Source organism: Hermetia illucens, chromosome 1 (genome assembly GCF_905115235.1).
Source record: "Hermetia illucens chromosome 1, iHerIll2.2.curated.20191125, whole genome shotgun sequence".
In the NCBI taxonomy this organism is placed as follows: domain Eukaryota; kingdom Metazoa; phylum Arthropoda; class Insecta; order Diptera; family Stratiomyidae; genus Hermetia; species Hermetia illucens.
Genome location: NC_051849.1, coordinates 34,967,580 through 34,993,889, shown reverse-complemented (window position 1 = coordinate 34,993,889; position 26,310 = coordinate 34,967,580). Strand labels below are relative to the sequence as shown.

Genomic DNA, 26,310 nt, shown 5'->3' with positions numbered 1-26,310 from the left:
TCAAGTGCCATGACGAGGAAGTGTTGAGCCACTATTTCAAGTTAATCTGAGGAGAAGGAGGAGTCGGCCTTGTTCCTCCAATCTAGCTGTCTCGCTTCTTTAGACTTAAGATGGAGATGCCCCAGAAGAGTGCATATTCTTCTGAGAAAAACTGCTCTCTCCTACCCTACCATTCCTCCCTATCAGAAATGTTCCTTTTTCCTGGGCGCTTCTTGGATCGTGGACCACGTCCCGAAGGGGCGTCATAACATCTTGCTTATTGCGGAATTGTCGAAGCGGATTGATGAATGGAGCGGGTTGAAGGCTCTATTGACCGTTTCAAGTAGTGGCGGACGTAACTTGTTCGAACTCCGATACCGAGCGAAATCCCGAGAAGTTCATCGTAGTTTCACCGTGGCTAGCGGGAATTTGCAATTGCGATGGTCGGACAAACGGAAGATGCTCAAGATCGTACTGATTTCACAAGTGTATACTACATCACGAAAAAGGTTGTATGTGGTTGCAAATCTTTCAATGGTCCTGTAAAGGATGCTAATGATGGAGCTGTCATCAACCATGACGAGCAACTGAAGAAGTGAAAATAACACTTAACCATGGTTCTTAATCGTTTTACATCCGGTGAAGTTCTTTTTCTTGTGGATGTGACCGTGTCACCGTTACATGCGGATATGGACGATTGCTCCTAGCAGAAGAGAAATTATTCCGGCCATCAATGCACTAAAACGCAGTACCTGCACTTGAATTTACTGTAGATATGCTACTTCCACTCGTAGGAAATCTTGAGAATCCAAGACTTTTCCCAAAGAGTGGAAGAATCAGATGATTTTTAAGATTTGAACGACGGTGGGGTATTTGCGTACTACCTGCCTTCACAAAGATAATAAAATAACCTTGAAACATATGAAAGAATATCTCGAAAGCTTGATGACAATTGCATTGCTGACTACACCATTCCCCCCAGATGGGCGACGCGTTTGGTCCCCCAAAGATCGCTTAGCGCAGAGCAGTAGAGAAGGAGTGCAGGCATTTCGTGAAATTCCCGGGGATGTTGAAGCGCATGTCGGGTAACTGCGTGTCATTGTCAAGCTACTAAGAAAGGGTCACTGCTATGCACATGTTATTATCTGAAAAACTGTAAGATCGACTAGTGAGATTTTATTTTAATCACTTTTCTTCAGAATAAATAGCACTTTCAACATAATTTTGGAAACATTTAATTCACTTTATGTTATTAATGCAACTACTTGGAAACATTTATTTTTAATAACTTTTGGAGCACGTTATCCGTTCGATTGTAAGACCTCGGTCAAAGTACTATAGGCAAATTGGTGCAATTGTAAATAGTAGCAATGAATAACATCACAATTGAGCAAATAAAAGCAAGCAGCTAAGATGATGGCCACGAGATATTGGGTACCTATTTGCTGCCAAATTTCCTGGATATAAACAACTAGCACACATGCTAGTAGAGCAAAGACCCAGGAAATGATACACAAAATCAACCAAACTCGAACGTATTGATGGGATTTCTGGAAACAGTAAAAAAATTAAATTATTTTAATTACATCCGCAAATGGGATATGAAAATGTATAATAAGATATTTATTCACCTTAACACATCCAACAATCAAAAATATATTAGCAAAGATCTGAAGAAAAGATGAAACTGTCATGAACATGCAATGAAGATTGAAAACGTCCTTGTTTTTGGAGACATTTGTAAAGTTTGAAGCAATTAAATATAACATGAACACCATCAACGAAAATATCTGCGATTCGAATTATATCTTATTTATTTCATTTTGAAACCATAAAAGATTTACCAAAGAGACAATTCCTGCGGCAAAGGAGCAGTTCCTCAAACATTTTAAACTGGAGGATTTGAAAACTGCCATCTTGTTACGGAACACACGTCACTAAGGGTCTGCAAATGCAACTGAAAGTTGGACTTAAACTATTTCGTACTTGGGCTATCTTCACATTCGCTGGATAATCTTAATCTGGACCAGCATTGGGAATAATCGGAGTCGAATTTGTTGTCACATATCAGATACAGTGGTGGCCAGATAAATGTCATAGTGGAGCCTTGTAGCAAACTATAATAGATTAGAAATTTTTTTAAGCTTGTTGTGTTTAGAAGTCTGGTTGAACAAAACTTGAAAGAAAATGCGCGTGAAGTATTTTTTAGCAGTGACTAAAGTGTTAAATAGTGAAAAAACGGAGGTTTGGTTAGATTAGTTTAGTATTCTTTAGCGAATATGAGAACATTTTCCAGAGGCAGAGAATGTGTAGATTCTTCATTAAAGAAAACCTTACCAAGGTCACCTTGAAGAGATCTGAGAAGGCCGGGCAGCTCCATGTGAAGTGTAAGGCTTTCTTTTCCTCCTCCTCAGATTGGTTTCAAATAGCCGAAATCACCACCCAATCTTTCCCATATGGTAGATTAAGGAGCAGTGTCCCGTTAAAAGCCCTACTAGGGTTTTCCTGGCCCACTTCTTGAGGGACAACAAAAATGCCCCTCTAGGTTCTTTCACAAGTATTTCGCCGCAATTTCACCCTTCAGAATAGACTCGACAATGGATAGCCGGATGCCGAAAATTGGTCCCACCATTATGGATACGGACCCTTGGCGGGCCAGTCTGTCAGCCTCTTCATTACCAGCGATGTTTGAGTGCCCTAGCACCCACACCGGAATGTTTCGTTCAGTCGGCCAAGTTTCAGCAGCACCTGATGACGACTCCACACGATATGTCGTTGCTGCTTAGTGCTGATAATGCTACCCGACTGTCGGAGCAGATCCGAATGGTGCGACCCCTCCATTTTGTCGCTGACATCCTTCTGCTGCCAATGTAATGGCATGCATCTTCTCCTGGAATATAATCGTCATTTTTCGAGGGGTCGGAGCAGTTCCATAATTGGATTACCCAAAAACACTTACTTAACAGCTTATAGCTACCCCACTCAACGTTCCTAGTGTACAGAACTAATCCTGTCTTCCTGGCGTTCACCGTGAGTCCATTGTAGAGGCATCAACTGCGGATTTCATGCAAAGTTGCATTCAAGCGGGCAAATAGTGTGTCCCTGAAAATTTGCCGGTAATTATTACGGCTTGATTGTCCGCAAATGGTTGTGCGAAGACTTTTTCGTCCTCTAGAAGCCATAATAGTGGAGAGGGTACCCTTCCTTGTGGGTAGTCACAAGGACATCCTTCCTCAATAGACTACTGGCCGACAAATATATGGATTTTTCTCCACTCTAGCATGAGAAGGATCCAACTGATTAACAGCGGATCGATTCTATCCTGTCTTGCCGCATCACAAATTGCCGCGAATGAGGCATAATTGAAGGCACTTTCGATGTCCATGAACGCGCTTAAGGCGTATTCTTTTTCGGACATCGCCTTTTCAATATTTGCCGTGAGGTCATGGAGTGCTGTCTCCGTGGATTTGCCCTTCGGATAGGCTTGTTGCCTATGGTGAAGTGGTCATTTAGGAAGGTATGTATCCATTATGAACCGATCTACTAGTCTTTCTAGTCCTTTTAGCAGAAAGGAAGAAGATTGATCGGTTGGAAACCTTTTGCGTATATGTAGGTAGGTTTCTCTGTTTTGGGAGTAAATATCCAGTTAATTGGAATATAAGCGTATGCTTAGCGAGTACGGTGTATATCACGAATAGATAGACCCAGGGGACCCAGACTAGCACAGGAATGATGCTATCCGGTCTTGCAGACTTGCATCTTTGGAACTAGTTAAACACTCATTTTACTCGCTTCAATGATACTACTTTACATGCCACATTCCAGTCTCTCGGTTGAGGGCCCTATACACTTATCAGCCCCGAGATAAGATTTTGGATGCAGCCTGGGAAGAGTACTTCAAGCAAATGGTTTTCCGTTTCTTCATCACTTTCTGCGTACCTCCCGCTCAGTAAACGTAAATAATCCTGCTTCTGGCTACGTTCATTGACAAGGATCCGCTTCAGCTTTGAGATTGCCTCAAGAGAGTTAGTCACTTCGCAAAAGCGTCTCCATGATGATAGTTTAGCCTTATGCTTTTTCTCTGCCTCTTCATTCCGATTTCAGCCAGTTGCTGAATCAGACTTCGCAGCATGATTGTGGAACAAATCCAAACCATAGTTCCGCCATGGGGTTTTACCCTTCTTTGGCGTCCTTAATGGACAACTTTCTTCGAAAGATCATGCTAGTTGTGATCATATGAGCTGTCTTCTCAATTCCAGCAATGGATGTGTCTCCCAGGGATCGTAATTTGGGCATTTAGTTTTATTTTGTACGTCACCCAATCTGCCTTCCGGGGATTCTGAAACGGAGTGGCTGCAGGTGGGTCCATTACGAAATCAATGCACCTGTTGTCAGGGAATAACATGGGATGTCGACATCCTCTCGCCTGACCACGCTGAAGAAAGTGGGTTCATTACCCAATTTCAGGATTTGCAGATCGGTTCCTACTAGATACTCTAATAGTGTCAATCCCATATGTGGTAGCATTTGTGGTGCCTTGACATCACATCCTGCTATTACACCCAAGCCTTTATTTTGCCATATTGGATAGCTCTGATGAATGTTTCAGTGAAAATATGCGGAGCACCATAGAATCTCTTTATCTCCCTGTTGACCTTCCATGGTTAGTTTGACTGTTTTTATGTTGCCTCACATAATTATTAGGCTGGAAGACTTCTGAGACCACCATGCAGGAGCGGAGTCGATCATTTCCATTGACATACAACAGGTCAGCATGCTGGAAATTGAGGCAGAGGAAGCACTCAGAGACCCTTTTGAGGGTAAGTCACGCAACTTTCCACACATCGTTCAGAGCATTCCTGCCTGTGCCACTCCTTCGTGTTTTCGTCGGCAAAGTTTAGATGTAACATTTTACGGTATAATGCCTTGTGAGGATGCAGTCACTACAGCTAGGGGGAGTTTCCTCTTAAGCTTTTCGCACTGCTGCTCAGTATCGTAACCGGATGGATTAGTGTTGTCATACAAGACCCTAGCTTTGGCCGCGAATTTAGGATTAGCCTTTGTCAGCCAAGCTTTCTTTGTTGCCTTTTGTGCCGAAGAGTTGGCATCGTTCGAGGACCGCTTTGATTTTGCCTTCATTCGGGTTTTGGTAAGGAGAATCACCTTCCGTCCCTCCCAAACTCTTCTCGGTCCACCGGACGCCCGATAGAAAATCCGGTATCCATATGATCATCTGTGTCCTTCGCAGCACCATACGAAACGGCTTATTATCGAAACCTCGCGTCCATCTGGCAATGCGTTTCACCATCTCCAATCCTGACTGCCTCGATTTTCTCAGGAAATCCCGGGAATTTCTTTAGATGTTTAGGGCAATGGTCAACATCTTGACATCCAGTAATTAACGCTAGAATTATCCTCCCAGTTTGCAGACCAGAATTTGAGTTATTCCTGGGCGAACTTAAACCCAATATAATTCTCCTTTTTCTCCCCCAAACTTCGGTGGCATGGCTAGGAAATTCCTGCCCTCATAACCCCCACTTCCTGACACTTTCTTTCCTATTCTAACGAAATCATCCTCAAATCACCCTTTTCAAACCCCGTGTTCCACGATGTAGCATTCGTACTGCCCTCATCAGTCCCCAACAGCGACCTGTAAAAAATTCAAACCTTCTGTGCGTCCCAACCCTGCATACTCAGCAAGCTAACACGCCTTCACTGATTCGTTTCCAGATCATACCCCCGACATTAACCTGTCCCGCTTCAGCTTAGCCCTTCTTAACTTCAACAAACGGGTTGCCTACTTCTACCTTGACAATTTTCTAATCAGCATTAATATTACTGCAATCCCGAACCTCAACAATTTTTCTTTCCTTGAAACCGGTTCAGGCATCACTGACCATGCTGCCAGAATCCTAGGCATCCAACTCCCCAACAGATTCGGATAATTTCAGCCTTTAAATCCAAATTTAAACCTCTCTTTTCACCTTCCAACATCGAAGTCGGACGATACTATTGGCCTGGCAGTGCGTCAATACACTGAATCAATTCAACAGGTATCAGACGAAATGATTCGGATCGGTTTTCTAAAGTCGTGACAGATAATTAATCCTTGCAAGGTTCTTTTTGTAAAAGAGGGTCCGGGTGAATTTGCGTTGTACAACTTCAAGAGCGCGACAGTCCCGAATACGGAAGGGGTACCAGACTACACAGCAATATTCAAGGATGTTTCTGACAAGGGAATAGAAGAGTGTTAAGGAGGGCTGGATTGAGGTAAAGTCGGAGGAGGAACGTAGGATAAAACTAGACATTTTAGAAGCTCTATTGATGATGTCAACGAAGTGGGAATTGAAATAAAGTTTGTCGTCGAACATTACACCCAGGTCTTTGAAGGAGGTCAACAGTGAAAGGGGTTGTCCACTGAGAGAATAGGAAAAGGATGTTGGGGAGGGTTTAAGCGAATAGCAAATCCAGTGGCATTTGTTGACTTTCAGTGTCAGCTTGTTGACCGAACACTAACGGACTAAATGATCAAGGTAGGACTGTAAGAGAGCACAGTCCAGCTCTTCCAGGAGGAAGCGATTAGGAAGCGCATCGAGTTCAGGTCCGACATTGGGGTCAAGATTACCAATGAGGAACTCAACCAAGGAAGGCGTAAGGAGAGGAATGGTCAGAGATTCGGAGCAGTCTGCAGTTATGAGAGGTGTAAAGGGTGGAGGGCTCGAGGGAGGAAACACTGAAGAGAAGTAGTTGCAGAGTAGGTCGCATGATTGTTGTGGGGAGTTGGCAGTGGAGTAAGCAAAACTGATACAAGAAGGGAGAGATTGAGTGGGATTACGAGAATTGCGAGCGTGAGACCAAAAGGGTTTTAGGTTACCGCAGACAAGGGCGGCTTTGATACTCAATAAGTACCTTTTACGCGCTTTTCTGGCCATTGACTTCACAGTAGAGCGTATAGTCTTAAAGTGAGCAAGGTCGGCTTCATTATTACAAGCCCAAAACTTCTTCCGCAGTGTATGTTTCAAGCGAATGTTAATAAGAATTTGCGTTGTGAACCAAGTTGGGTACGAACGTAGGCAGGGAGGGGAAGAGAGAGAGAGGAGATCGGGCAGGATATTGTAAAAGGTGTCTAGACTTTGATCACATAATGAGTTGCTTAATATATGTACCCAGTTGAAAGACGCTAAAGCTGAGTTCAGACCGTCAAAATTGACTTTGCGGAAATTAAACTTAGTGGATTGACGCTTGGTTTTGGGTTTTGAACGAGGGAGCTCCGCTTCAAATTCAAGCGCGGGGTGGTAAACGTCAGTTTTGACATACGGGGATATGCAAGGAAATAAAGAGAGGTGGCGCTCGGGGAGGTTGGAAAGGAATAGATCGAAAGTGCGGCCCAAGGAGTTTTTGGTGGTATTGAAATTCAGGGCAGAGTAAGTGTTTATAAAGGAAGAAAGTGGAAGGGAAGAATGGGAGAGGTTGTTGGAAGGAATTGGAAGGCTAGAATGATTAGGCCAGTGGAGCATGGGTAGGGTAAAATCTCCGCAAAGGAAGAAAGGGAGGGAAGGGAATCTGACAGTAAGGAGTTCAGACAAACTATCAAATAATTCTTCATACAGATGAGAAGGGCAAGCACAGAGGCTATATACACAAGATACAATGACCGGGAGGAAGTTGGGCGGGGAGACACAAAGAGCGACACAATCAAAAGGATTGGATCCCCAAGGATATCATATATACGGGGTCCCTTCAGTAAAGGTTATTTCGAAGCAGATATTCTTTGAAATCCTCCCTTCGCCTAGAATGAAATCCGGTCCGTAAACAGGTCAATCCGCGCGAGGACTCTAGCCCGAAAGGCGAACACTCTAGCAAACTAGGATACGATGGTCGGTGGAAATATATCTCTAACCAGATCCAGTACCACTCCTGTCAAATTCCCCGTATAGACGTCGTCCAAGCTCGTCTTGCCCTCAACTTCCTCACAAGGTCCAATGACATCCCAACCCACTCATTACCAAATGTTTGGAAAAAAATATAACGCTGGTAGAAATGGCAGATCATTCCGCCCATAAGAATCAATAGAATTCACTAATTTCAGAAATTCAAGAAATTCCGAGTCTTCTGAAAGTGGTTGCCCATGATATTCTCAGATATATAATCCGGAAGGTTGCTTCGAGATCTACTTGATTTCCCGGGATTTCCGCACAATTTTTCTTTACAAAATGTTGACGTGACAGAACGATATTTCGAAACATTAGACGCGGTCACTAAGTAGAAAACCACTGTGTTTTAAGAGAGCCTGAAGCCACTTGAAAATTATATTCGAAATCTATGTCATCTTATGTACAACAATGTTGCATATCTTAAATATGCACCGATAAATATTTGTAAACTTCGTAGCTGAATTATGCTGAGTGTTCTGGATACACAAGAAATAATTCTGAGTACGCTATTATTCTGTAAACAATCAACTATGTTGTTTCTGATGAATGAATGAGATAATAGTGGATGTGGTAAGTTGGCATAGATGAATAAATTTAGATATTTGGAACTGAACACCACAAGAAGTAACATGCAGTTGACAAACTAGCTAAAAACCGAACTATTGGGGCTCATATTTCTTTTTAAAACTACTGATTGCCATGATTCCATGATTTCCATTTTATTCTGCGAGTATCCATCAACTAAAAGGAGTTCGATTAACATAATGAGTATCTGTATCTTCACTTTGAGTGATTTCCCTATCAAACATTTTCGCGACAGCGAAAGTAAGAACTCATTTATATGTTCACATCTTGGTTGAGGTAACGGCTGTGCCCATATATATCTGCAGGAACTATTTAAAGCCAATGAATCTCAGCAGTTGTTTTATCTGAATATTGTACATCTGAAAGATAATGAAAGATAATAGAATGTAGATATAGAGAAAACTAGGAGTTTCTGTACGTTATTAGTGTATAGGAAAGAATTTTTCTGAAAACTTTATCCAATGGCGAAAAAGAAAAACTAAAGAAAGAGGTAACCTCTTGCGAAGTTTGGTAAAACTCCGCTAGATAGACAATAAGCTTCAGATACCAACCAAAACTCACACTTATTCACTACAATCGACGGAACTTCGGTTCTGCCGAGAAATGTGTGTTCATATGGGGAGTACTTTCTGGATGCATACCGGAAATAAACTGGATAGTGTAAATGCTTTTGGTGTCTACTGTGAAATACAGAGTTGTGCATTATTTATAACAAAAAACAAACAAAAGCAAAAGCTTTTCGGGCTAAATCATCCGCATCCATACGGACTAAGTGATCCACCCACCGTAACCTATTGAGCCGGCTTTTATCCACAATTAGACGGTCATGGTATCGCTCATAGATTTCGTCATTATGTAGGCTACGGAAGATGATTGATGGTCAATCTTTAAGTGGATAAAAAATGCTCTTGCTCATGCTCCAGGAACAGCACGAAAGAGTTATACCGTGTCTTGTACAGATTTTCGGAGCGGTATTCCGTGCTAATATGGAAGGCGGCCAGGCGCAGCCATAAGTCTGCAAAGTACTTTCGGCCGCACAATTTTGCCTCTTTTATTCAACACGAAGGGAACGTAGAGAGGTCGTTCCCTCTCTGAATTTTAGCGCGCGTGCAAAAAGCAAATTAAGAGAGACTACACTTCACGAGGTAATCAGCACGATTGCTACAATGCGAGCAATACACCTGACTGTCACAATATACCCTAGCTGCCTAGTGAAGAAGCATTCAATAATGTAAGTACCAAAAAGGTTCCAACCAGAATATGTTTGGAGGGGTGCATGCTAAGAACCAGATAATCAAATCTGATTTGGAATGTAGTCGCTTGATCAGAGTTATCATTAGAAGGATAGCCCAGTATGCCGTCATTTCTCCGATGCTCAAGTGGACAGTGATACATTAAATTCTATGAATACTGGGCAGAAGCAGGAGAGTTTTAATCGGTTATAAGTGACATTATAGAGCGCAACTTGGAAAGGTATGCTTGTGGGTGGGATTCGGAATCGCATAAATCTAGCCAAACCGGAGTTGACACTGTTTACCACCAAGACAAGGAGACCCGAATTCCACAGACCCGACCACCGACTCAATGGCTTAGATTGACACTTGCCAGTAAAGTACCTATATGTCAACCCAAATCCTAAGTTAAATTGCAGACTAAGCATAGAACTTGCGTTTCAGAAGGCCTGTATTGTTTTCTATGCGTGCAATAAGACATTGAAAAAAGGCTATTCCGGCCGGGAGTGGTTCTTTAAATGAACAGGGACAATGTTTATCCCAACCTAACGTACGGTTCTATTATATGGTAGCTAATGCTAAGCAAGAAATATAATAGGACCAAACCTAATAGGATCTGAAGAACCGCATGTGTTGGTACTACCGGAGGTGTGACCAGTATGGTTTTACTCCCTTGTTATTTCCATAGCTGCCGCGGTCTTTGTAATGTGGCATTAAAACGGGCCATAGCTGCGTTATTTGGGTTCCTTGTAGCGGCCACTCATTACTGCCTAACTACCTCTTTTTTTCTGATCAGGGGCATTTACACTGTGGTTTTTTCATGGTTTGAAAGTTTAAAGCCAAGTGAGATTCTTACTGATTTAAACCACCTCCTTCTCCTCCCATTCTCCCCATGGAACTATATAAAGTATTGCGTCGCGGGGCTGGACGTCGCCGTTACATTCTCGGCCGAGTTACCACATCTTGGACAACATGATGACTTGTCGTGACCAAATCAATGTAGGTAAACAAGATTACCTCCATGTCCACTTAAAAACTGTGTTAACTCGTAGTTTAATTCCTTGTGCCTTAGTTCAATATATTTTCGAATGTGCAGAATGATGCGGTATTTCCAACGACTAGTTTGTAACTCATCCCATTCCTTTTGCCCTTGAAATAAGAACTTTATCTTGGTCTAGCAATATTCGGTAGTATTCTGGAGATTGTTACAGCGATAGAAGACGCTTTAGTTGCAGAACACTCAATATGTTTTTTTGAAGTCAAGCCTGAAATGTGGGCGTTGTCGCTATTTTTCGCGTCCACACAGAACACGTATTTGGGCTTTCCGTTGGAGTGCTTTACAACTTTGGCTCCACGGATTGGGTCTGTCTTGCGAGCTAATGCAAGCTTTCGCTATGTGGCAAAATGACCATCACCTAAAGCATTTATGCCCTGAACTCAGTTCACGTATCGGGCAGACCATCTATCCAATACGTATTTTGGTTGATGCGACAGCCTTTTTGCTTGCTTCCATATGGCGCCCTGTCGATACTATCTGTCTGCTATGGTACGTCTTCTTAAGTCGCAACGCATTAGCCTTACTCCCTGCTTGTAGCCTTAATTGAGGGTGGAAGGTTTCACAGATCCCGGACTCTGTGTCTGACTTCATCCAAGCTTTGCAGTCGCTTTCCACCGAATCCAAACTCATTACGCCGCAGCGTAACCTAGGGCCACTTCGATTTTCTTCAGTAGGTCTTTACTTTCATCTTCACCCGCTTTAAGCGCTAATAATAGACCGCTGGGATCTTGGGTAAACCATAATTATTCACTGAAAAGCGGATGTGACTATCCACAATTTAGGCTCAATGAAGAAGCGATTTCGTCAATGGGGTCCGATGGTCCTTCAGAAGCTCACTAACTGGAATAAGGTTTGTGCTGGGGTGAAATTTGGAGAACTAATTTTGTACCATATACTATTCTTCAGACAGACTTTCGTGCTAATCCTGCAGATGGTTTAAGGAGTAAGATTCATGCCTGAATTAGCCACCTAGCGGGGTTCAATTCTCTGGTAGTCTTATTCCTTCATTCGTCAAAAACGTTACAATGAACCACTGCACAACAGAACTAGCTGAGGATAAAGTTGGCAGGGGAGCATGGTAGTACACTAAGGAGACCTAAATAAACTTCGATGAGCGGCAGAGCCCTTGGATCCGGAAGTCGAAAAAATATAATTAATTTTAATTATTAATTTTTCACAATATCTGTAGTAACTGGGGAAGAACTTCTGCAGGAGAACTAAAAATAAAAAGTTCCGGTTTTAATTCTCACCTATAAGGCTCTTAACCCCACTATTAAGGCCAACCCAGAATAGTTGATTAACTTTTTGAAGTGTGCATTTTGGATGATGTGATAAAGAGATGTCTGTGGAAGCGATACTTTGGATTTCGTCAAGTTCATTATACAGTTGATGCCAATAAGCAGATAATAATTTTAGCATGAAAGTCGATGACCTCCAACAAATATTGTTCCGTGATGATGTCGAATAGTATTCAATACGGTCAACTGTGAGTAGATTAACACCGATAGAGATTGGTTTGCCTGACAATGAGTGTTTTGCTAAGTTAACGGAGAGTTACCTCTTAAAAAGGACATAGTCGTATGATACGGATACGGGATCTACATAAACAGGGCACCATTGTAGTAGGAGTATCACAAAACTTGGTAAAAGGTCCTCTCCACCAAAACGCAATTTTCACGGCCTCGTGCAACAAGCCATGGTGGTTTTCAACTCTTAGATCATTATGCCCAAATACGGTACCCCAATCGATCTTTCGGGTAGCTTTATCGAGACATTGAGATATATGTCATTAAGACGCAATTGATTGACGCTCTGACCCACTTTTTATCTAATATAAAATAATCTGGCTAAACCATATTTTTAATAGAGGACAGAATGTGAACCCCCAGCACCCCACATAGGACCGAACAGTGAGCGAAAACGACGTGTGTATACCAGAAACCTAATTCCATCAACCCAGCAACTTTCACTATCTTTTGTGTTTTCGTCCGGCACAACTAGCCCCTCAGTCAACACTCGTACATAATAACCATGTGCAAGCCGGTCAGATTATAAAAGCGTTACGAGTTTGGTTACCCATTCATTATGGATAAATGTCTGATCGGCGGTTACTCGGACTTGGTTAATCCAACCAAACACCGTAAAAAGTCACACTTATCTGGGCAAATATGCTGTACAACGTAATCGAAGCACATATGTCCATTTGTATGTAAACATGAGGATGGGTCCGGTTACTGTATCAAATATATTATAAAAGTGGGAATTCCTGGACTCAACAGTAACGCTCCGCAGATATAGACATGCTTATCGTGCAGACGCAGACGCCTTGAAACTGATCTTGCGAGTTGATAGCCTTGCGAGGTCGCCGTCTCTTCGGACCATGGTGCAGCATGGGTGGCAAGAAATTATGTAAGGTTACTATGGACAATGTGTAGATAGTGGAAGTTTGGTTGCAAAGAACAGGTTATCGTAGGTAAGGTACGATTAATCTATGAAGTGCTGCAGTAAAGTTTCAAGTTTGAAATGCAGAATGGCGCTAACATTCCGGAGCTATCCATCAGGTATGCTTTTTACATTCAATGGCAGCCTACGGAGATTATTACTAAGAAAGAGAGAAGAAATTTAGGTTAAAAGGGAAATTTGTTTGGCTGCTATTTATAACTGATATTGCTAACAAACGTATGTCTATATTTTTAAAATACTAATGTACTCTTTTTCCTGAAACCGGTGGAACCCTAATAAAAAGGGATTCTATGTATAATTCATATGATCACAACAATGTTACGTCTCTGGAATTTTCATATTCTACTCGTATTGTATAGTATAAGTGCTACAAAATAAGGTCAGGAAAACATTCGAGGCTATAAGCAAAATAAAATTAGGCCAACCTTAAGTTTGCCAGGAACACAAAACCCTTCAAAATTAAGCCCATCGATCGGGCCTTATTACACTAAAAACATCTATCACTGCTCATTCACTTTTTCAATTTAGGGGCTGCTGAAACTGGTGGAAGTTCAATTCTTCTACTATTCCGCACTGGTTTGCAGGACAGAGTTCAGACCTGCTTAAAAAACATCCTCCCTCTGCTTTGTATTAGCTCAACTCGTTGTAATTATAGCAATATAGTTTCAACAAAACCTATGAATATAACGCGTTAATGAAAGCTATCTGCAACATTGGTGATCCCCCCGTAAATCCTTTACCTCTGCCCGTAGCTTGGAGAAAGGATGTGAGCATTTATGGGCCTTTTTATAGTACTGGGACCTCACATTTTCGACATGAAAAAGGCGATCACAAAATCCACCTGCGAAACTCAACCGAAACAACCGCAAACAACCGAGCTGTTCACCCGAAGTATGAGAGTCCAGGGGCTATCCCGGTTCCGATGGTACCAGTATACCCCTGGTAAGGTCTCGTGACCAAATTGCCACTTCAGATGAGTCCCCGTGCAGACTCGGGTCTGATCGCCCTGATTAGGCTTTTGGAGCATTCGCCTACTGCATCACGGCCGGCAAGCCAAAGTGAGTACAGCGTCTCTCGGTGGTACCACTATGGAGGTTCTCCTCGGCCACTTGGTTTTGGTTCAGCTGACAGGGTTGCCGCCCCGTCTTCCTCACCGCCACTTCTGAGCACCGCATTTCGGATGTGATCAAAACATGTCACACCACTAGTCCAATGCAGACACCATTCATTGTCTTTTATAGTCGGCCAACACTCAGAACAAAGAACACCAGTTGTGGAATGCCACTTCATCCTGGCTGCGTTAATCTGTGAAGCAATTTCATTACACAGATCTCCATTGGCTGAAAGCATTGACCCGGGATATGTCAATCGCTCAATTCTGGGCAGGTTACTGTCATTGACAGAACTGAGCTATTTAAATACCTCGAGTTAATGCTATGAGCCAATGGCGAACTGCGTTATGCTCCTCACATAGAAAAACACAAAAGGTATAAAAGATACCTGAAGCGTCAAACTTCCGGTTTCTCGACTTGTTTTCTTCTATATTCGGCATTCGTAAACGCGTTTTCCTAGCCTCCTCGACTGTACAAAGTTTACACTGGATGGATCATGGAGTTGATCACATCCCAACCTTTTTGTGATACCAGCATTCTCTCTACCACATTTTCCGGTATCAACTCTTCACCTAGAGTTTCCTCTAGATTTAATTGCTCTTTAATGAATTTCGGACAATGGAAAAAATACGTGTTCTGGATCCTCTGGGACTCCGTTACAGTTTAGTCAATCGACAGAATTTTCCAATTTAAACGTATAGAGGTTTAGTATTGGTGATATCCTCCAAGATCCGGGATAAACTGAGATTATAATTAACTTCTCCATGGTGTCCCTCCAACCACTCCTTGATACTAACTTATATATCTACCGTAATCACGGGGCAAGCGCATCGATTACTCTGACCGTTTCGCTGAAAGAAGTGCTTTAATACACCTCAAGATCCAGATGCAGTTGAATTTTCGCGTCAACTATAAATATATACTTATATAGCACGTTAATTCCAAGCCCAGAAAAGGAGGGCGGTTTGAGGTAACATAGTTTATACCATCCTCAGTAAAATAAAAATAAAGTGCTGAGTTCAGGGAGAAAGATAAATAAATAAAGTTTCTTGGAGTTACTCCATTATGCTAAATCTTACTTGATCTCTTTTGGTGACAGGTCCCGCGACAGGCCGATCAAGAAAAAGCATTTAATGTCGTTAAAAAAATTATCCTGTTGAGATATCCTAAGAAAAAGCATTTAATGTCGTTAAAAAAATTATCCTGTTGAGATATCCAAAGTATCAGGAAAAATGTTAGGGTGTTCACGTCAGTCGACGCGGCGGGACGGGCCGGGCTTCGGACTTGTCAAGAAATGGGCAAGGGTCCTTCACGCATGGACGGCGTTAAGGCAGAAGTAATTTAGATGGCGCAAGACAAATACATGTCTGCATCATATGCATGTCTGCATCTTGCGAATCAAGACACCCATAAAACATCGTGAGGAACGCACTGGCCCGCCGCACATTAGATGGTGGCATTTTCATGAGAAAGAAATGACTGCCAACCATTACGAATGCCAATGAATCGTGATCATAAGCAAGTTAAATACACGATCTACAAATAGGCCTATGCAACCATCGAGGTCATCAAGCCAGATAAGCGGTTTATCAACCGAAATACTTGGGATGGCGAAGGAGATCTGGATCGTAAAAAGCCAACCAACGTACACAGAATATCGAATGCTTCTGTTGTGTTATTTAAAAGAGCAGTATTTCACCGCGATGAATAGATGGCGAGAATGTTTCGAGCAGATTTCAACTGAATAATTTACTCATCTGTTGCTTCCACAAGCATTGTCGACATTTGGAGCAACTCCACCTATCAGCACCACCGAAGTCGAGGAAGAAATAAAAGGAATGAAATCAGGGAAAGTAACAGGACCTGACGACATCACATCTCAGCTCTGGAAAGCGAAAACCTGGGAAACAACAATATGTTCTTCAATCGGGTTATTCAGGATGATAGAATACCATTTAATTGGCAGAAAGTACCACCAATATGAAAAAAGAAAGGTAGCCCAGCAAAATGTTCAAGCTACCGTCCCACACCATGATGATTTTTAAACGTATTCCTGACAATTGTTTTCGTGATATCTTCCAAATAACTGTGGAATTACTGACGCAATACACGCTGCGCGGTTACACAGAGCAACACCGCATCTGGATCCTCTAGATCAGATAGCATTTAATTCTATGGCACACGAACTCATCTGGTACGCTCTACGGCAACACCTAGTGCCAGAAGAACTCGTGGGCTGGGTTGAATTGCTCTACAACGGTGCGAAAAGTAAAGTTCGAAGTGGAATGAGTATATCAAAACAGTTTCTCACCACTCTTCTTTGTTCTTGCACTTTAGGCAGACGATGATGCAAGTGCATTAATAATTAGCACAAGTGACATTAATAATTAGCACTTGCAGCGCAAACAGTGCCTTCCACAGTTCTCAAAACGAATTCAATGAAATTAATTATATCCAAAAGTAGCAGCCGAAAACGAAAAGCGTCCCCATATTGCAAATGACGCAACAAATTTATCTGTCACGCATCGCAAAAGTTCAATTTTCCGTACTTTTTTGCGTGCCGCATAGCGCATCGGACTTGTTGAAAATGCCTCATACAAGTCCGTGTAAAGAACTTCATTTGACAGCTCTATCACTCCGCACGCACGCAGTTACTCCGCCTTTGTGTTTGAGTCTCAACTTATCTAGATGAAGTGGCGTTTCATAACTGAGGTTCTTGGTTATTAAAGCGTCAACGAAAGTCTTAAATCTCGTGTTTGATGGATTGCGCAAATTTTTGACGAATTTCAAACATGTTCGAAACCTTTTGCGCAGCGGAAATGTTTGCGCAACACATTGTTTTGTATATGGAAGTTTTACGCAATATTTTTCAGCTGATGGCTGAATATAATATAATTTTGGTGAAGGTTGAATTTTCAACCCTACCCCCAGGAGTGGTGGAAAATTTTTGAAAGGGGAAATAGCCCCATCGCCCCCCTTCAAAAACAATCAACACTTGTGGAGCTCACCACCTCAAAAAATGGCCAAGTTTGAATTTCAAAACCTTTCCCGAGTGGGAAACACGATGGAAAGGATATGTAGAAGAAAGAGAAAGGCACCCGTTAAAGGATTGCGGCGGTTGCTACCCCTTTAAATCCTATGGCTTCTCAAATTAGCACTCAATTCATGTCAAAACGTACCAGCGGCAAAGGAGGGGATGAAGGAAGATGCGAGGCGGGAGTTCATCTCTTTCAAACCCCATTGATAAATCGGGACGTCAATCCCTTCCTTAAAAAGTGATGGCGGCTCAAATGAGGGGAGAGTGTATTTAGGGGGACTACTCGTTACAAAGTTACGGCACCCCGAAATTTTCGTATCATAAATAAGCTTGTTGGTAGATTGAAGTAATAAAAACTTTTTGTTTCTTTTTCGTTGGTGTGGGTATTTATTCTTGCAAATACCGATATTTCGGGAACCACTTGTTCCCTTCATCAGTTCTAACAAGTTGGTGTGGGTATTTATTCTTGCAAATACCGATATTTCGGGAACCACTTGTTCCCTTCATCAGTGCTAACAAGTTGATAGCACTGATGAAGGGAACAAGTGGTTCCCGAAATATCGGTATTTGCAAGAATAAATACCCACACCAACGAAAAAGAAACAAAAAGTTTTTATTACTTCAATCTACCAACACGCTTATTTATGATACGAAAATTTCGGGGTGCCGTAACTTTGTAATGAGTAGTCCCCCTAAATACACTCTCCCCTCATTTGGGCCCTGCTAACAAGTTGTTAGCACTGATGAAGGGAACAAGTGGTTCCCGAAATATCGGTTTTTGCAAGAATAAATACCCACACCAACGAAAAAGAAACAACAAGTTTTTATTACTTCAATTAATTAATCGTTGGAAACACCGCATAATTTCACTCTGATTGTTGGTAGAGTTATCATCGTCACGATGTGCAAAGGGGCTACAGAGAGAGGCACCCCTCGCCGCTCCGCCCCGTCCACATTTTTTTTAACTAGACTGGAGAAAAGTCTCATGAGATAGCAATAGATAAAATAGCGTTTGATAACATATTACCCGTATAACTTCCAACTTGTAACCAATGTTAGAGCGAAATTTTAAGTTTATAGGAAAAGCAATTGCACAACGTACCGTTGCATATCGTGTCTTTGACCTATTTGTTGCTAGTGCATGGGGCCTACAACATTTATTGTATTGCCGTTCGCCGTTCTGGATGTTGGCCGGCTATAAAAGACAATGAATGGCGCCTCGAGGTCATGGAGACGAAAATGTTGTGTTAAACCAGTGGCGTAGCATGCCATGGTGAAATCAGAATATCTTCCATCAATATAGGACTGCACTGATCCTGGAAAAATTGCGAGAAGGACGTTTTGGACGGCACCAACAAGTAATTCGCACTAAGGAGAACTCACTTGCAAGATTGGACTGAACAACGGAATCGATGGGATATGACCAAAAGATCGGGTTAAACAATGATGACTCTTTACGCTGAATGGTGATTTGAGATCCTCGCGACTCTATCCAGATCAGGTCTTTGACCGAGCAAAGTGGCGCAACCAAGCAAGACGAACCGACCAAGCTTCTGAACGGGAAAAGCGCTGAAGAAGAGGGAGAGGTGGTATAGGTTACAATGTCTGCCAGTTGCGTTGCTGTTGCTCCTGGTTCTTATATTGTTAATGAGCCTATCCTTGTAAACATAGCTAACGCAAAGTTTAACAAAATATGGTATTTACAAGGAGTTTATGTTTACAAGGTTAGATAGTGTGGCATTAGAGCGCTAAATTTGATAACAGGGCAAACCGGTGCAACGTTAGCGTTTTCTGTTAGGTGTCATTGTAATTTCTACTTGATCATTATCAAAATGTGTGCTTTGTATTTATATCATGAACTTATATGTGTACAGCAACGATGAAAGGGTCCTCGTATTGTAATTTTTTCCAGGAGAACACAAGGACCCTGAATTCCTATTACGTCTGTTTTTATCGAGTAGTCTTATGATATGTTTGGTGTTGTGCAGACACATAATATGTACAATTTAAGCTTTTGATATTTTCCTGGTCAACATTTCAACCTCTCTTACCAAAACGCTTAAGCGGGTCATCCCGTGTGAAGGCCGTTTTTTTGCCTTTTTTTAGATTTTTTTTGTGAAGAGCTGGATAAAGATACATATACGAATTTTTCACCATAGATTTATTAATATCTTGAGCGTTCATAGTAATTTCTCCAGCCCAATCGCATAGTTCGTTATTGAAATACAGAGCAATTTATACACCCATCTCCAAAAAGGTGTTTTTCTGCTGCCACGCTAGAGGGCGCTGCGTTCATCTTAAAGAAAAAAGTAGTGGTTTTGTTTCACAGCTTCTACAATGATTAAAAAAAAACTACTGAAAGAATCGCAATCATTCTAGTTTGCAGACCGTAGAAATATTTTCTAAATAAATCTTGAAAATTTCAAAGAATTTCGTTGGATAGATTTTGGGCTATGGACGCAGCCGATTTTCAACAGGCAGTTTCGAGAAAAATGCATTTAAAAAGGAGAATGCGATTTTCAACCAGAAAATCTTAACCGACCGTTAATCTGCTATACCTAGTCCATAAATCTTAGGTTTCTTCAAGAAACACATCTACATCCTTGGCTTTATTCGGACCGATAAAAATGCGCTTTATTACGGCGATCGACATAAATCTGGCATGTGATTTATCACGTTTTTAACACTATAAAGTTCGAACGACCCCGAATATCAAAAAATCACTTTGCCCATATATTCTACACTATATCTAGATATAATTGATGTCAAAAAAAATTCGAATCCGCACATCCGACACACGGGATGACCCCCTTAATATTTACAACATTCACAAGTTAAAACGCTTCATACATTTCTTCAACTTCATGCAGATATTGCATCAGATTATTATTATAATCACAAAAAACTATTTATTTTCCACTAGGCTGATGTCTTCATATGCATAAGTACACAAATGTATACTAATATGATGTATCTCAGCTAAAATCGGCCTGAATTTATTAGATGCCATCATCACCATCAAAATTTCGTAACTGGTTTCGGTTCAAAGTGCAAAAATTATAAATAAATTAAAATACTTTCAATAGAGATAAATTTGGAAAGTTGACTTTCGATTACAATTGCAGATCCAGTTTTTCAATCATTCAGAAAAAGATCGCGATCTTGTTGAGGAATATTTGAAAATTGCAATAGTGACTTATTGCGGGGGTTCCCCGAATGAGTGGCTTAAATATTGCTGTCTAATTATCATTATTAATGGCTCTACTAGGGCTTTGTCGTAAGCGCAAATTAAAGGTAAGATTGCCCAAATTTAGCTATGCATTTCTATTATACATATTATATCTAAAAAATGTCAAAGATACTTTCGAACTTCATTTCGAAACTTGTTACTCCGATAACCTGCAATATTAAATCTGATCAAAAATTTCACTTTCAGATTTCCAAAACTTCCATTGTATGCAAATAATGTAAAAACTATTATAATTGACCTATTTTCCGAAATAAAATGAAAGAAAAATGCAAGAAATTTTGCAATAACTTAGATACAAGATATGTTTGTATCTTAAATGAAATTTGAAGATCGTGATGGTAGGGCAGCGTACAATGGACCACTAAAGTCAACGTACTATACCCGGCGTATCAAGGTCGCATGACTTACTATCATTTAAATTTCTTTTATGGTAAAATTATGGTTAGAGGAATATTGTAACATTTATGCATTTTATCGTGTTGCAGTGGAGTTTTTTGCTCGAAGTGGTCGTAAAAAATGTTACGAAATTAAAAGTGTTATTTATGCGTGTGCATTTACATGCAAGATTTTTTACCTTTTTTTAATTTTACCTTCTAGAAATGATTGTGCTTGTTATGTTTGTTTATGTGAATTACAGAAACGACGTTTCTACCATGAGATGTATTCAATTACTTTTTTATTCTTACACAATTTCGCATATAAAGGGGTTTACTTTACAACTTTATGTAGTGCAATGAAAACCTACGTATATGCTCACTATTCAGAAACATGTCTTTACAAACCTTTATGTATGTCTCAGTAGTAGGCAAACCAGATTGCGCACTAGATTGCTCTGTTGCTATTATATTAAGATGATGTTTTTGTAAGCCAGGTAGACCAATTAACTGAGCCAGACTCAAAGTTTAGACCTATGAGCCTGTTTATGAGGTTGAATTTAACAAATGTGTTGTGTGAGAAACTTTCCCGGGTATGGAAGCTCCGTAGGTTGTCGTTATCAGGTTCGCAACTGAATTTACGAGAGTGTGAGCTGCACCTCTCTCTACCCAAATCTTCACAAGTCTCACAACCTTTCATGTGCGGGGACAGCGTTGCGCCGGTTTACGACAAGAGGAAATGTCGACCACTTCAAACCCAATGTATTAATAGTCGCTTGCCGAAAAGTCTTCCTGAATTCATCAACCTAGGGTACCAGTGATTCCTAAGTTTGGGTTTCAGATTGTTGGCAGAGATCCGGTATTTAAAAGAACAAACTTCGTCCTCGTCATGATCTCCAGGATCCATTTCCCTCTGGAGTTTGGATGAGGCATGCACTATTCAACTGTCGCGGCATTTAGGTCTTCTCCAGTCAGGTTTTGCCTCTTCGGGTACAAGACAGCGTCGTCCAGAACATGTAATGACAAAAATGGGATTGCGTTGGTCAAAAGACCATCCTTAGTGGGCAAAGACAGCCAAGAGGGGAGAACTATCCCAAAAATCGAATATCAAATATTGCTTGCACACCTTTGTTCTCACCAGGCTCGGGAATATGGGGAGGCCCTTTGAACACTTTGATCCCACACTTGTCATTTCACAAAAATTCGCGTGTCCTTTCCGATGCGTGGGTCGGCACCGGATCCTGAAAAATAAAAAAAAACTGATTTGCGCGAGCTTACCGACATAACAGCTAAAATGGAAACATGAAAGTAAAAAAAATAACGGCTCGACTCAGTATCCGAGTGCCACGATCGAAAGAGAAGATCCACGACGTATCGCATCCTCAATCCACGAATTCCCTACCTCTGATGTATCGTGAGACGCATCCTCAGGGCATTCTGTTGAAGGATGCTCCTTTATAAAAACAGTTCTGCGGAGCTAGAGAGGAGTAGACGGAAAAGCGGTCCTCAAATAAAAAAAATTAATTGAAATTTATGTTTCTCTATTCAGTCAACAAAATTCTTCTGTTGACCCGACTCAGCAGCCCTTCTGCTCCTCGGACGGAATGTTGTTGGTCTCGAGGTGCGCATTGGCTCTTCCACTAATAATGGACATTATGAATTTGTAGGCAGTTGGTAAGCAAGTAATCGGTCTTGTGTCTGCAGGGCCCCTAACCGTGTCCTTAGCGATAAGCTAGGTAATCCCCGCAGTGGGGAAGGGTGGAAATTCCTCCGACCGACTAATGATCTGGTTTATGCTATATGCTAACCGATTGTGTACGCTGGTATATTTCTTATACCAGAAATTCTACACCCGATCTAGACCTGGGCCCTTCCAGTTCATCGAGCTGTTTATGGTTCGTCAAACTTCCTCTTCGGTAACATCCGCATATTTCATGCCAGGCGTAGTGGCCTTCGGCGGTGATTCACTCAGAATGCTCAGTATGCTGGGTAGGTAAACCCCAAAGCCCCCGCCCCCAATATTTTTTCGCTTCCCTCACCGGAAACTATACTGTCTATAGTTCGGTGGTTCCTCGCATAAGTTGCGTTCTGGACACGTCTGGAGTGACTTTCGCCATACCGTCGTAATCGACTGCATACGACAGAAAGTTTCTCTTTTAATGTGTCCAGAATTTTAATTGCTGGTGCTTCACTGGGGATGGTATAGTTACTGTAAACCCTCTCCATTTTATTTCTCACAGGTCTTCTTGCATTGCCGTGCTGATTTGAATCAGTCTAGCAATGTCCTGCCTTAGAGAGTCCCGCCGACGTTCCAGACATGGTGGATTTCTTCGATCACTCAAACCACGCAACCAATAACGCGAAAGCGAATCTTCTAAATGTGCAATCTGACAGCCGTAACTGTACCACGATACACAAGTTGTTGTAGTTGCATCAATGACATAGCAACACAGAGCCGAGATGCAATCTTATCATTGATTTGAGATAGAATTCTCGGAGTTGCTGGCGGTGCATAGGGCTTGGGAATACCTGGTCTCTGCAAAGGTTCCATTTCCGAGAATTCTATAGTTGGCCCTTGGAGTTCCTCTCGAACTTCAGCGGGAACTTCAGCTGGACGGTGGAGAAGAGTGCTTTGGCGTCTACTGAAACTGTTGTCTGCAGTGCGACGTGGTGTTGTTGATAACGCCGCCTCTGCTCCCATCGATTCTCGATCAACAGTTTCCGGCATGACCTCAAGTTAAAAACGCTCCCTGATGATGGCCCGAATTGTGTCGCTGCGAGTAGAAAAGCGGTACTAGTCTGCGACTCGTTGCACAGCCACGGGCGCGTATTGCGAGAAACGCTCAGAGTGTTTCTGCACTGCTCTACCAGTCTGGAGGATACGGCCACTGAGTGCAAAGTGTTAATGGTTACTTGGCTATCGGCCAAATGGCTATGTTACGCTTGAGGCTCGGATCATGCCCCAACCATCGACAGGCTTCCATTATCGCCAGTACTTCCGCTTTGAATACACTGGCAAATTCTGGGAGACCGTACCACACAGTTCTAATGGAAAACCGAGACTGTTCTCGTTCCCCATTTGGCCGGGTATTGCTATAAGTTATGTAGTTATGTGGAACTGCACGTAAATGAACTCCCATGTTGGTTTTCCTAGCGATTCAACTAACTAAGTGTACCACACGCGGTAGGCGCGGGTTTAGGGAACATTATCCAAGTCAGCTCGGGGGGATCTTCTCGCAAAATTTAAAGGCTCTGCATTCTTGGGGCAGATGCCGAACTGCAAACAACTTTCAAACGATTCTCCCCGGATCTAAAGAAACGGTTACGTATCCGCTTTCAGTACACCGTGTTCGGTCCTGAAATTGATATTTAGGTATCTAATACTCACCCACGGATAGATGATGCTCCCAACACCAATACATGTCAGTTCCATAAAAATTTGGCTTTGCATAATAGCTACGGCTTTGCCGATGCTGAAATGACTCTCGTTCCATCTTTGATCGATTTTAGCTCTCCTTTTCCTCCATTTGAACAAAGAACTTATTGGATCTTTGAGCAAAAAAGGGAAGGAACCTATATTGAAAAAATACTTTGATGCCCATAGACTACAAGAGATTACTAATGAAAACGGATTACGAACTATCCAATGGACGTTGGACGTATCTGGTTTACACAGAAGAATATCCGCAAGATTATCTGGATATCTCCAGGCACATGCTAATCGAACGTCCTATTTCCTGGACAGTAGAACGTTCGGAAGAAGGCCGTACGTACGGGAGAGAGGCTAATATTAATTCGTCATTTTTTTTGCATGAGATTTCGAGAGAGAGAGAGAGGTTAGTTAGTTAAGTATAATCTGTGCGCTATCCTACTTAAAGGGATAACTCCATGCAAGCGGAATATGAGCGGTCTATATCAACGAGGCCCGATAAGCCGGATAAATTAGCTTCATATTCGCTCTGTGAGGGAAATATTTTCCGTGTACGACTAGAAATTGTACTATTTTTTCATCAAGTTTATGGCTGCCTTTGATAGCATAACCGGGGTAATACTTTAGACGGTCAGTGTATAATTCAGTATCCCACGGAAATTGATTAGAATTATTATTCTGTCCATAATCAGTGTACGTGGTCACATAAAAGTGGCCGGATCACTGCCTTCAGCATACAGCATTTCCCATAACTGGTGACAGGGAAACGCTTTATCGCTTGACTTTTTTAACCGATCCCAGATTCAGCAGTGAGGATGGATGAAACCATCTTTATCAAGTCCTCCCCATAGCTTATGCTGATGGTATTAATATCATGTGTAGGAATGAACATACTTTAAAAACAGCTTTCATTAAGAATGGCGTTGCACCGTTAGGACTGCCCATCATCGAAGGTTGGGAGCCGATTCATCACAAGGAGGCGCACTCGAAACATCGCTGGACCACAGTCACCCCTAATGATTCAGAGATATATGATGACATACAACGAGGAATTTCTATAACACATTAGATCAGATTAAAAGAGCTTTTGATGTAGCTTCGAGAGTTAGAGTTTAGGCTGACGTCAAGGCTGAGGAACACTCTAAACTCCTGCTTCGCTGGCGTCGCCTTTGCCTCCCCTGAGACTACCAAACACTTCGTCGGTGCGTTCTCGAGGCATGCCTCCTGATAAAATCACGCATATTTTACACTCATGGACCTAGTCCAACGGATCACAGAGTTCGTTGCTCATTGAAAAGTTCCTGTGCATAGTGGAAACGCTGCCTCACTCGGCTCTGCAAGGGAGCTTCTATGTTTTTTTTTGTAGCATACTCTTTACAAAGGAGGCGGCGGGGAGATATTGGGAGTTTCGGCAATCAGACCCGGGAGGTCGGTGGCGAGCCAGCTGCTTGATATTGGTCTCTGGGAGCGCATCCAAAGAGAGTAGGAATCCTTCGCGAACTTCTATAGAGATGTACAACGTCTTGAATCGAGGCTCCAGCAATCGCCTCAGGAAGCTGAATTAGTAGAGACATTGCGAAAATGTGTGGGCAATCCACTTCATCCATATTTCTACAGTCCGAGAGTTACGTGGATGCGTACATAAATTTAAAAACAAACAAAGGCGCTTGGTTGCTCCTAGCTTCGCAGGGACGCAAGGTCCGACCGTCATCTTTCGGAAGTTGGTGCCCCGAAGGTGTTATGCGAAAGAAATTTGTAATGGCTTAAGGGGTTATGGTAGTGTTAAACCCGGAAAACGGTATCATTTTAAAACTGTTACATCAACGAAACTATAAAAGCAATCGACTTGAAATACTG

The 26,310-nt window shown here is 42.0% G+C and overlaps 2 protein-coding genes across 5 annotated transcripts in view; one reads left to right on the top strand and one right to left on the bottom strand.

Annotated features, from left to right (window-relative positions):
- LOC119646681 (nose resistant to fluoxetine protein 6-like) overlaps window positions 1-26,310 on the top strand; it is a 59,936-nt gene that overhangs the window by 14,539 nt on the left and 19,087 nt on the right. The gene's annotated exons all lie outside the window — the stretch shown is intronic.
- LOC119646682 lies at window positions 1,199-2,074 on the bottom strand. Its single transcript, XM_038047238.1, has 3 exons — window positions 1,824-2,074; window positions 1,611-1,769; window positions 1,199-1,529 (listed from the first exon to the last, which is right to left on the bottom strand). Exons 1-3 carry the CDS (start codon window positions 1,893-1,895, stop codon window positions 1,281-1,283), a joined length of 480 nt encoding a protein of 159 aa, XP_037903166.1. The 5' UTR covers window positions 1,896-2,074; the 3' UTR covers window positions 1,199-1,280.

What these genes read in the sequence shown, in the direction of transcription:
- LOC119646682 (XM_038047238.1), bottom strand. Translation starts at nt 1,895, where the DNA reads ATGGCAGTTTTCAAATCCTCCAGTTTAAAATGTTTGAGGAACTGCTCC. An exon ending in CCGCAGGAATTGTCTCTTTG is followed by an intron (nt 1,770 to 1,823) that starts GTAAATCTTTTA and finishes TTCGAATCGCAG; the next exon opens with ATATTTTCGTTGATGGTGTT. An exon ending in TGATTGTTGGATGTGTTAAG is followed by an intron (nt 1,530 to 1,610) that starts GTGAATAAATAT and finishes TACTGTTTCCAG; the next exon opens with AAATCCCATCAATACGTTCG.